This window comes from Nerophis ophidion, linkage group LG05 (genome assembly GCF_033978795.1).
Source record: "Nerophis ophidion isolate RoL-2023_Sa linkage group LG05, RoL_Noph_v1.0, whole genome shotgun sequence".
In the NCBI taxonomy this organism is placed as follows: domain Eukaryota; kingdom Metazoa; phylum Chordata; class Actinopteri; order Syngnathiformes; family Syngnathidae; genus Nerophis; species Nerophis ophidion.
This window is the reverse complement of record NC_084615.1, coordinates 11848633-11861584: the sequence shown is the minus strand read 5'-3', so window position 1 is coordinate 11861584 and position 12952 is coordinate 11848633. Positions and strand designations below refer to the sequence as shown.

Here is a 12952-nt window from a genome sequence, read left to right as displayed (position 1 = left end):
TTATTGTGGCATGTTTTGCACTCCACCTCTTCATCTTTTTCGTTTTGTAGGGTAAAATAAACCCACACAGCTGACATTTTTACCGTAACTTTTAATTCACACGGCCGTCTGAACGGTTAGAACGCAGACCTGTGGATGTTTTGAAGGTGTGCTGGAAAAAGCGGAACGGAGTTTAGGGAGCAGCAGAAGAGTGGAATGTATTATTTAAATTGGTGCGTTGGAAAACACAGACCGTTTTTAAAAACTGGATCTGGATCGGCATTTTCCCATGCCTTGCCGATACGCATTTTTTGGCAAATATCGGCGGCCGACAACCCTAATCTCTATTAAAATCCCCAAAGAGGGCACTTTGATGATTACTTCTATGTGTAGAAATCTTTTTTTATAATTCAATCATTTTTCCACAAGTTTTTAGTTATTTTTATATATTTTTTTCCTAATAATTCAAGAAAGAACACTACAAATGAGCAATATTTTGCACTGTTATACAATTTAATAAATCAGAAACTGATGACATACTTCTTTATCTCTTTTTTCAACCAAAAATGCTTTGCTCTGATTAGGGGGTACTTAAATAAATAAAAATGTTCACAGGGGGTACATCGCTGAAAAAAGGTTGGGAACCACTGCGCTAGAGAATGAAGAGTGCTTGAAACTCCGCATGTCAACATCTCCGTTCGGTGCCACACCCACAAAATTTCCACATCAACACCGCATGAAAAAACAAGTCAACAACAGAAGGAGATAACGTCCGCAGGAACCTACCACATAGCGAAGGACATACACTATTTCATTTCCTTTTATGCAGCTATGTATGCTGTATTGTGATATGGCATAAAAATATTGAGATATTAAAAAAAGGCCATATCGCCCAGCCCTACTCCTCCATATAAGTAGGTGGCAGCAGGTAGTGATCACAAAATGCAGACGACAGTGGTAGGCAGAGTGCAGGCAAAAAGGTATCTAATGCTTAAACCAAAAATAAACAAAATATGAGTGGTGAGCTATGAAGAAAAGGCATTAAGCAAAGGCATTGAAGCTTAGGGAAGGCTATGCTAACCGAAAATAAAACTGAACTGGCTGAAAAGTAAACAAAAACAGAATGCTGGACGACAGCAAAGACATACTGTGGAGCAAAGATGGCGTCCACAAAGTACATCCGAACATGACATGACAATCAACAATGTCCCCACAAAGAAGGATAAAAACAACTGAAATGTTCTTGATTGCTAAAACAGAGCAGGTGTGGGGAATAGCACTCAAAGGAAGACATGAAACTGCTACAGGAAAATACCAACAAAACAGGAAAAGCCACCAAAATAGGAGCGGAAGACAAGAACTAAAACATTAGTGTGAGAGTCCAGTCCATAGTGGATCTAACATAATAGTGAGAGTCCAGTCCACAGTGGATCTAACATAATAGTGAGAGTCCAGTCCATAGTGGACCGAACATAATAGTGAGAGTCCAGTCCTTAGTGGATTTAGTTAATAGTGTGAGAGTCCAGTCCATAGTGGCTCTAACATAATAGTGTGAGAGTCCAGTCCATAGTGGATCTAACATAATAGTGTGACAGTCCAGTCCATAGTGGATCTAGTTAATAGTGAGAGTCCAGTCCATAGTGGATCTAACATAGTGTGACAGTCCAGTCCATAGTGGATCTAGTTAATAGTGAGAGTCCAGTCCATAGTGGATCTAACATAATAGTGTGACAGTCCAGTCCATAGTGTATTTACTTAATAGTGAGAGTCCAGTCCATAGTGGATCTAACATAATAGTGTGACAGTCCAGTCCATAGTGGATCTAGTTAATAGTGTGAGAGTCCAGTCCATAGTGGATTTAGTTAATAGTGTGAGAGTCCAGTCCATAGAGGCTCTAACATAATAGTGTCAGAGTCCAGTCCATAATGGATCTAACATAATAGTGTGAGAGTCCAGTCCATAGTGGATCTAACATAATAGTGTGACAGTCCAGTCCATAGTTGATCTAACATAAGTGAAAGTCCAGTCCAAAGTGGATCTAACATAATAGTGAAAGTCCAGTCCATAGTGGATCTAACATAATTGTGAGAGTCCAGTCCATAGTGGATCTAACATAATAGTGAGAGTCCAGTCCCTAGTGGATCCAACATAATAGTGTGAGTCCAGTCCACAGTGGATCTAGTTAATAGTGTGAGAGTCCAGTCCATAGTGGATCTAGTTAATAGTGTGAGAGTCCAGTCCATAGTGGATCTACCATAATAGTGAGAGTCCAGTCCATAATGGATCTAACATAATAGTGAGAGTCCAGTCCATAGTGGATCTAACATAATAGTGTGAGAGTCCAGTCCATAGTGGATCTAACATAATAGTGTGAGAGTCCAGTCCATAGTGGATCCAACATAATAGTGAGAGTCCAGTCCACAGTGGATCTAGTTAATAGTGTGAGAGTCCAGTCCATAGTGGATCTAGTTAATAGTGTGAGAGTCCAGTCCATAGTGGATCCAGTCCATAGTGGATCCAGTTTATAGTGTGAAAGTCCAGTCCATAGTGGTTCTAGTTTATAGTGTGAGAGTCCAGTCCATAGTGGATATAGTTTATAGTGTGAGAGTCCAGTCCATAGTGGATCTAACATAATAGTGTAAAAGTCCAGTCCATAGTGGATCTAACATAATAGTGTGAGAGTCCAGTCCATAGTGGATCTAACATAATAGTGTGAGAGTCCAGTCCATAGTGGATCTAACATAATAGTGAGAGTCCAGTCCATAGTGGATCTAACATAATAGTGTGACAGTCCAGTCCATAGTGAATCTAACATAATAGTGTGACAGTCCAGTCCATAGTGGATCTAGTTAATAGTGTGAGAGTCCAGTCCATAGTGGATTTAGTTAATAATGAGTGTCCAGTCCATAGTGGATCTAACATAATAGTGTGAGAGTCCAGTCCATAGTGGATCTAGTTAATAGTGTGAGTCCAGTCCATAGTGGATTTAGTTAATAGTGTGAGAGTCCAGTCCATAGTGGCTCTAACATAATAGTGTGAGGGTCCAGTCCATAGTGGATCTAACATAATAGTGTGACAGTCCAGTCCATAGTGGATCTAGTTAATAGTGAGAGTCCAGTCCATAGTGGATCTAACATAATAGTGTGACAGTCCAGTCCATAGTGGATCTAGTTAATAGTGAGAGTCCAGTCCATAGTGGATCTAACATAATAGTGTGAGAGTCCAGTCCATAGTGGATCTAGTTAATAGTGTGAGAGTCCAGTCCATAGTGGATTTAGTTAATAGTGTGAGAGTCCAGTCCATAGTGGCTCTAACATAATAGTGTGAGAGTCCAGTCCATAATGGATCAAACATAATAGTGTGAGAGTCCAGTCCATAGTGGATCTAACATAATAGTGTGACAGTCCAGTCCATAGTGGATCTATTTAATAGTGGGAGTCCAGTCCATAGTGGATCTAACATAATAGTGTGACAGTCCAGTCCATAGTGGATCTAACAGTGTGACAGTCCAGTCCATAGTGGATTTAGATAATAGTGAGTGTCCAGTCCATAGTGGATCTAACATAATAGTGTGAGAGTCCAGTCCATAGTGGATCTAGTTAATAGTGTGAGAGTCCAGTCCATAGTGGATTTAGTTAATAGTGTGAGAGTCCAGTCCATAGTGGATCTAACATAATAGTGTGACAGTCCAGTCCATAGTGGATCTAACATAATAGTGTGACAGTCCAGTCCATAGTGGATTTAGTTAATAGTGAGTGTCCAGTCCATAGTGGATCTAACATAATAGTGTGAGAGTCCAGTCCATAGTGGATCTAGTTAATAGTGTGAGAGTCCAGTACATAGTGGATTTAGTTAATAGTGTGAGAGTCCAGTCCATAGTGGATTTAGTTAATAGTGTGAGAGTCCAGTCCATAGTGGATCTAACATAATAGTGTGAGAGTCCAGTCCATAGTGGATCGAGTTAATAGTGTGAGACTCCAGTCCATAGTGGATTTAGTTAATAGTGTGAGAGTCCAGTCCATAGTGGATTTAGTTAATAGTGTGAGAGTCCAGTCCATAGTGGATCTAACATAATAGTGTGAGAGTCCAGTCCATAGTTGATCTAGTTAATAGTGTGAGAGTCCAGTCCATAGTGGATTTAGTTAATAGTGAGAGAGTCCAGTCCATAGTGGATCTAACATAATAGTGTGACAGTCCAGTCCATAGTGGATCTAACATAATAGTGTGACAGTCCAGTCCATAGTGGATTTAGTTAATAGTGAGTGTCCAGTCCATAGTGGATCTAACATAATAGTGTGAGAGTCCAGTCCATAGTGGATCTAGTTAATAGTGTGAGAGTCCAGTACATAGTGGATTTAGTTAATAGTGTGAGAGTCCAGTCCATAGTGGATTTAGTTAATAGTGTGAGAGTCCAGTCCATAGTGGATCTAACATAATAGTGTGAGAGTCCAGTCCATAGTGGATTGAGTTAATAGTGTGAGACTCCAGTCCATAGTGGATTTAGTTAATAGTGTGAGAGTCCAGTCCATAGTGGATTTAGTTAATAGTGTGAGAGTCCAGTCCATAGTGGATTTAGTTAATAGTGTGAGAGTCCAGTCCATAGTGGATCTAACATAATAGTGTGAGAGTCCAGTCCATAGTGGATTTAGTTAATAGTGTGAGAGTCCAGTCCATAGTGGATTTAGTTAATAGTGTGAGAGTCCAGTCCATAGTGGATCTAACATAATAGTGTGAGAGTCCAGTCCATAGTTGATCTAGTTAATAGTGTGAGAGTCCAGTCCATAGTGGATTTAGTTAATAGTGTGAGAGTCCAGTCCATAGTGGATTTAGTTAATAGTGTGAGAGTCCAGTCCATAGTGGATCTAACATAATAGTGTGAGAGTCCAGTCCATAGTTGATCTAGTTAATAGTGTGAGAGTCCAGTCCATAGTGGATTTAGTTAATAGTGTGAGAGTCCAGTCCATAGTGGATTTAGTTAATAGTGTGATAGTCCAGTCCATAGTGGATCTAACATAATAGTGTGAGAGTCCAGTCCATAGTGGATCTAACATAATAGTGTGAGAGTCCAGTCCATAGCGGATTTAGTTAATATGCTTGGAGGATCCTCCAGGCTATTAAATGAGGTACATCTGGGTGTTATTTCATGTTTAGAGAACTGTAATAATGCTAAGAACATTGAATAAGTTGGTGGAAATGTGCTTCTCACACCCAAGCTCAGTGCCAGTCACCCAGGATTAGAGACACGTGTACTACCAGAAACATTTGAGATATTCTAATCAACTAATCAATTGATGTGCAATAATCAATGTGTGCTTGCAATAAAGTTCCTGGAACTGAAGAAGAAAAAAAGCCTCGGCAGCCATTTGTTCTTCCTGTCCCCGATAATAAAAAGACGGGCCATCTGTGGGAGATCCAGAAGCCGGGAGTGAATACTTTTAAACACACAACAAATATTTGGCCAGGACCTGGAGGTCACCATGGCAACGCATCCACTTGCTAGTTGATACAATAACATCAAGGCCTCACCCCTTTCATACAGAAAAATCACCTGATGTCCACAGTCTAGATCTATTCATTCTCATGAGGGCCGCATGGTGACCTTATGTCCATGGTCTAGATCTATTCATTCTCATGAGGCTGCCAAAGTAGTTGGGAAAGGGCATGTTCACCACTGTGTTACATCACCTTTTCTTTTAACAACACTCAATAAACGTTTGGGAACTGAGGAAACTAATTGTTGAAGCTTTGAAAGTGGAATTCTTTCCCATTCTTGTTTTATGTAGAGCTTCAGTCGTTCAACAGTCCGGGGTCTCCGCTGTCTTATTTTACGCTTCATAATGCGCCACACATTTTCCATGGGAGACAGGTCTGGACTGCAGGCGGGCCAGGAAAGTACCCACACTCTTTTTTTACGAAGCCACGCTGTTGTAACACATGCTGAACGTGGCTTGGCATTGTCTTGCTGAAATAAGCAGGGGCGTCCATGAAAGACGGTGCTTAGATGGCAGCATATGTTGTTCCAAAACCTGTATGTACCTTTCAGCATTAATGGTGCCTTCACAGATGTATAAGTTACCCATGCCTTGGGCACTAATGCACTCCCATACAACCACAGATGCTGGCTTTTGAACTTTGCGTCGATAACAGTCCGGATGGTTCGCTTCTCCTTTGGTCCGGATGACACAATGTCGAATATTTCCCCCAAAAATTTGAAATGTGGACTCATCAGACCACAGAACACTTTTCCACTTTGCATCAGTCCATCTTAGATGATCTTGGGCCCAGAGAAGCCGGCGGCGTTTCTGGATGTTGTTGATAAATGGCTTTCGCTTTGCATAGTAAAGCTTTAACCTGCACTTACTGATGTAGCGACAAACTGTATTTAGTGACAGTGGTTTTCTGAAGTGTTCCTGAGCCCATGTGGTGATATCCTTTAGAGATTGATGTCGGTTTTTGTTACAATGGAAGGTCACGGTCATTTAATGTTGGTTTCCGGCCATGCCGCTTACATGGAGTGTATTTCTCCAGATTCTCTGAACCTTTTGATGATATTATGGAGCGTAGATGTTGAAATCCCTAAATTTCTTGCAATTGCACTCTGAGAAAGGTTGTTCTTAAACTGTTTGACTATTTGCTCACGCAGTTGTGGACAAAGGGGTGTACCTCGCCCCATCCTTTCTTGTGAAAGACTGAGCATTTTTCGGGAAGCTGTTTTTATACCCAATCATGGCACCCACCTGTTCCCAATTAGCCTGCACACCTGTGGGATGTTCCATATAAGTGTTTGATGAGCAGTCCTCAACTTTATCAGTATTTATTGCCACCTTTCCCAACTTTTTTGTCACGTGTTGCTGGCATCAAATTCTAAAGTTAATTATTATTTGCAAAATAAAATGTTTATGAGTTTGAACATCAAATATGTTGTCTTTGTAACATATTCAACTGAATATGGGTTGAAAAGGATTTGCAAATCATTGTATTCTGTTTATATTTACATCTAACACAATTTCCCAACTCATATGGAAACGGGGTTTGTAATTGGAGAGAGTGTCTCCAGGTGTGAATGTTTATTGTATTATTAATTGGAGTGTTTCTACAGGTGTAAATCTGCATGACATTGACAGGCATAATAAGTCAGCTGGGATAGGCTCCAGCTCACCTGCCTTCACCCTAAAGAAGGCAATCTGTACACAAAATAGATGGTTGGAAAATAAATGAACGTATTTGAACTCAACAGGAGTGAAAATGAACGTGAATCAGTTGATCAAGAATATCAGATGTATTCAACACAGAAATGGTTGATTTTGTGCCATTAAAAAAAATGAAATGTGTAAACATTAAAGGCCTACTGAAAGCCACTACTAGCGACCACGCAGTCTGATAGTTTATATATCAATGATGAAATATTAACATTGCAACACATGCCAATACGGGCTTTTTAGTTTACTAAATTACAATTTTAAATTTGCTGCGAAGTATCCTGTTGAAAACGTTGCGGAAAGATGATGCTTATGTTGGCGCGTGCTTTTGACGTTATTGGTTGGAGCTGACATTTTTTTTTACAGCACCACTCACGGCTAAAAGTCGTCTGCTTTCATCGCATAATTCCACAGTATTTTGGACATCTGTGTTGCTGAATCTTTTGCAATTTATTCAATTAATAATGGAGACGTCAAAGAAGAAAGCTGTTGGTGGAAAGCGGTGGATTGCAGCTGCCTTTAGCAACCGAAACACAGCCGGTGTTTCTTTGCTTGTTGTGAAGCTTTAATACGAAGCAGAGCGGTCAAGCGAACATGTTTCGCTACCACACGTCAACCGGCAGGTTTCGGTGAAAAAATTGTGGTAATAAGTCGGCTCTTACCGGAGACATGAGCGGAGCTTGCGTCCTCCTGCAGCTGTCAAAGAGGCAGCTGTGACTTTCTTGGCTCCTCCACGGCTTCCATCAGAGACACTGCCAGTCACCACACCCCTCCGACTTTCAGGTACGACTTTATAATCTCACTAAAACTCTAGCAACACAATAAGCAGATAAGGGATTTTCTAGAAATATCCTAGTAAATGTGTCTAATAACATCTGAATCGCTCCCACTGCCGTCGCCTTTTTTTCTTTCTTTCTATCAATCAATCAATCAATCAATCAATGATTATTTATATAGCCCTAAATCACTAGTGTCTCAAAGGGCTGCACAAACCACAACACAAACCACAACGAGATCCTCGGGAGAGCCCACATAAGGGCAAGGAAAACTCACACCCAATGGGACGTCGGTGACAATGATGACTATGAGAAACCTTGGAGAGGACCTCAAATGTGGGCAACCCCCCCACTCTAGAGGAACCGAAAGCAATGGATGTCGAGCGGGTCTAACATGATACTGTGAAAGTCCAATCCATAGTGGATCCAACACAACCGTGAGAGTCCAGTTCAAACTGGATCTAACACAGCAGAGAGAGTCCCGTCCACAGTGGAGCCAGCAGGAAACCACCCCAAGCAGAGGCGGATCAGTAGTGTAGAGATGTCCCAGCCTAGTGCTTCACTCTAACTTTCCTCATCCACGAATCTTTCATCCTCGCTCAAATAATGGGGAAATCGTTGCTTTCTCGGTCCGAATCGCTGTTGCTGCTGGTGGCCATGATTGTAAACAATGTTCAGATGTGAGGAGCTCCACAACCCGCGCACATCGTCTGCTACTTCCCATACAGCACCGAAACACAGCCGGTGTTTGTTTGTTGTGAATCTTTAACACGGAGCGGCAAAGCGAACATGTTTTTTTTTACGTCAACCAGCAAGTTTTTGGATGGGAAAATTGTGATATTAAGTCAGCTCTTACCAGAGACTTGAGTGGATCACGCGACCTCATCCTGCAGCTCAAAAAGGCAGCTGTGAGCTTGGCTCCTCGGCTTCTCTCAGAGACACCGGCATTCACCGCAGCCATCCGACTTTCAGGTATGACTTTACAATCTCACTAAAACACGTCGCCTTTTCTTTTTTTTAGTGCCTCACTCTAACTTTCCTCATCCATGAATCTTTCAACCTCGCTCAAATTAATGGGGAAATCGACGCTTCGTTGGTCCGAATCGATCTCGCTGCTGGTGGCCATGATTGTAAACAATGTTCAGATGTGAGGAGCTCCACAACCCGTGACGTTACGCGCACATCGTCTGCTACTTCCGGTACAGGCAAGGCTTTTTTATTAGCGACCAAAAGTTGCAAACTTTATCGTGGATGTTCTCTACTAAATCCTTTCAGCAAAAATATAGCAATATGGCAAAATGATCAAGTATGACACATAAAATGGACCTGCTATCCCCATTTAAATAAGAACATCTCATTTCAGTAGGCCTTTAAAGAACAGTTACAAATATAGGAATTAAAATACCGGTACAAATAAAAAATAAAAACACATAAAACATACATACATACATAAAAATACATAAATAAAAAAATAAAAAAACAAAAATACAAATAAAAACACTCACCGCTCGCAGTTGCTCCAATCGGTCCTTCATCTTCCCGACTGGAGTTAACGCTCAGAAAGAAGATAATTGAGCAAAAAGCGATTGAAAAGAGGAGTTAACGCTCAGAAAGGAGATAATTGAGCAAAAAGCGAGTGAAAAGAGAGTTTATTCCCCCAGCAGCTGGCGAGCTAGCAGGCCGACATGAAGTCAAGTCTTCCCCGCCGCCGCTGGCCTTCAAGACGGATCAAAGTCCTCCAAAGTCCGGTCAGGACCGTTGGACAAAAGCACTAGTTTTCTAACAAGAAGCGTCTTCTCGACGTTGTTGCATACAAAGTGTGTGCTGGCGGTGTAAATCTGCTGGGCGAGCAGAGGATTAAAAGCGCTTTAATCTGTTTGTGTGCCTGCCACCCTCATCATTCTACCAAGCACTTCTCACGAGCGCGCATGCGCACACGCAGCACGGGCCAAGAAGGTGAAGCCGCGCCCACCGGCCACCTGCGCCGCCGGTGCGTTCAGGTGCTGTGGGACAAAATGGAGAGGACACGTTAATTGACGTCAAAGTCGGCTTGTTTCGCTCACATTTCTGACGCGACGATCAAAGTCCAAAAAGGAGTGACTCGTTTATTTTTAAGCTGCTTTTAAAGCACAAAGGTTTAATACGAATACAATATATTAAAATTTAATTTTAAATAACCAATTATTCATTGAAACGGCATGCAACTTAAGTATACAGCCGGGGTCCTCAAACAGGAAGTCCCGAGTTAAAAAAAAATCAAAAATTATATATATATATATATATATAATTTTTAAATCTGTCCTTTCTAATCCATTTTCTACCGCTTGTTACTTCCGGTGTCTCCTAGCCGCTCAGGCAAATCTTAAAAAATGAATTTTCCCATCAATAACGTGACATCATCGGGCTCAATATACATATATATATATATATATATATATATATATATATATATATATATATATATATGATGAGGTGGCAACTTGTCCAGGGTGTACTACAACTACCGCCCGAATGCAGCTGAGAGACTCCAGCAACCCCCCGCGACCCCAAAAGGGACAAGCGGTAGAAAATGGATGTATATATATATATATATATATATATATATATATATATATATATATATGTATATATACATATATATATGTATATATATATATATGTATATGTATATATGTATATATATACATATATATATATGTATGTATTTATGAATATGTGTATGTATATATATACATACACATATATGTATGTATTTATGAATATGTGTATGTATATATATATATATGTATATGTATATATGTATATATATACATATATATATATGTATGTATTTATGAATATATATATATATATATATAGGTACGTATGTATTTATGAATATATATATGTATATATACTGTATATATATATATATATATATATATATATTAGGGGTGTGGGAAAAAATCGATTCGAATACGTTGTGCGATTCAGAATCGATTCTCAATTTTTAAAAATCGAACCACTACACAGCAATACCATAACAATGCAATCCAATTCCAAAACCAAACCTGACCCAGCAACACTCAGAACTGCAATAAACAGAGCAATTGAGAGGAGACACAAACACCACACAGAACAAACCAAAAGTAGTGAAACAAAAATGAATATTATCAACAACAGTATCAATATTAGTTGTAATTTCAGCATAGCAGTGATTAAAAATCCCTCATTGACATTATCATTAGACATTTGTAAAAATAATGAAAAAGAACAATAGTGTCACAGTGGCTTACACTTGCATCGCATCTCAAAAGCTTGACAACACACTGTGTCCAATGTTTTCACACAGATTTTCACGAAGCTGCAACAGGACAGAAGCTCCGCTGATCTCCAGTGAGAGCCGACTTATTACCACAATTTTCTCACCGAAAACTGCCGGTTGACATGTAGTCGGGATCCATGTTCGCTTGACCGCTCTGATCCAGAGTAAAGCTTCACCTCCGGGAACTTTAAACAAGGAAACACCGTGCGTTTGTGTGGCTAAAGGCTAAGCTTCCCAACTACACCTTTCTTCTTTGACGTCTCCATTATTAATTGAACAAATTGCAAACGATTCAGCAACACAGATGTCCAGAATACTGTGTAATTATGCGATTAAAGCAGACGACTTATAGCTTGGATCGGGTTGGAAAATAATGTCCGCTACAACCCGAGATGTCAAACGCATGCGTCATCATACAAGTCATCATACCGCTATGTTTTCAACAGGACACTTGGCGGGAAATTCAAAATTGCAATTTAGTAAACTAAAAAGGCCGTATTGGCATGTGTTGCAATGTTAATATTTCATCATTGATATATAAACTATCAGACTGCGTGGTCGCTAGTAGTGGCTTTCAGTAGGCCTTTAAAAGGTCAAATAAAAAATCCATACATTTTGTTCTGGTTTGAAAATTAACAAAATATCAAAATGGCCCCCGCACGCTTTCATTTTTGCATGTGCGGCCCTCAGTGGAAAAAGTTTGGACACCCCAGCATTATGTGATGCTGTAATGATCTATTGCTAACGATGGATCTTGCTGCATCGACTATGTTGCTGCTCCTCCATCTTAGAGCTGCTTTCGATACCGTCGATCATAATATTTTATTAGAACGTATCAAAACACGAATTGGTATGTCAGACTTAGCCCTGTCTTGGTTTAACTCTTATCTTACTGACAGGATGCAGTGTGTCTCCCATAACAATGTGACCTCGGACTATGTTAAGATAACGTGTGGAGTTCCCCAGGGTTCGGTCCTTGGCTCTGCACTCTTCAGCATCTACATGCTGCCGCTAGGTGACATCATACGCAAATACGGTGTTAGCTTTCACTGCTATGCTGATGACACCCAACTCTACATGCCCCTAAAGCTGACCAACACGCCGGATTGTAGTCAGCTGGAGGCGTGTCTTCATGAAATTAAACAATGGATGTCCGCTAATTTTTTGCAACTCAACGCCAAAAAAACGGAAATGCTGATTATCGGTCCTGTTAGACACCGACCTTTATTTAATAATAAAATAGAACAGAATAGATCATTATTGTCATTGTACAACGAAATTGTATGCAAACTAATTTAGCGCAAAAATCATACATAAAAACATTAAAACATAGATAAAAATACATAAAAATACCAAGCATACAGCTCACATCCACAGTCATTATTGTTATCTTGTATTCAGCAACACTATTGCTCCCGGGTAAAAAGTGTTTTTAAAACAATTTGTCCGGCATTTTATTGTCCTGTATCTCCTGCCCAAGGGCATCAGTCCAAAAAGTTTATGTCCAGGGTGAGAGGGGTCCTTTATGAGGCACCTGACACTACAGTTCATCTAGGGAGGGGAGAGAGCAGCCAGTGATCTTCATGGCAATTTTTTTGACTCTCTGAAGTGTTTTTCTCTGCCACCGTGCAGCTGGCGTACCACACACACACGCAGTATGTAAACACACTCTCTATTGAGCAGCGATAGAAGGA

The 12952-nt window shown here is 40.3% G+C and overlaps 1 protein-coding gene across 7 annotated transcripts in view; it reads right to left on the bottom strand.

Annotated features, from left to right (window-relative positions):
- LOC133552670 (syntaxin-3-like) overlaps positions 1 to 9893 on the bottom strand; it is a 51039-nt gene extending 41146 nt beyond the window's left edge. For all 7 annotated transcript variants that reach the window (XR_009806741.1, XM_061900036.1, XM_061900033.1 and 4 more), the window contains exon 1: positions 9460 to 9893. Coding sequence is in view for 6 of the 7 variants with exons in the window: in XM_061900036.1 (XP_061756020.1) it covers positions 9460 to 9489 (30 nt within the window). In the remaining variant the exon portion in view is untranslated. The remainder of the gene's footprint in view (positions 1 to 9459) is intronic.
- Between the last annotated feature and the right edge of the window lie 3059 nt (positions 9894 to 12952).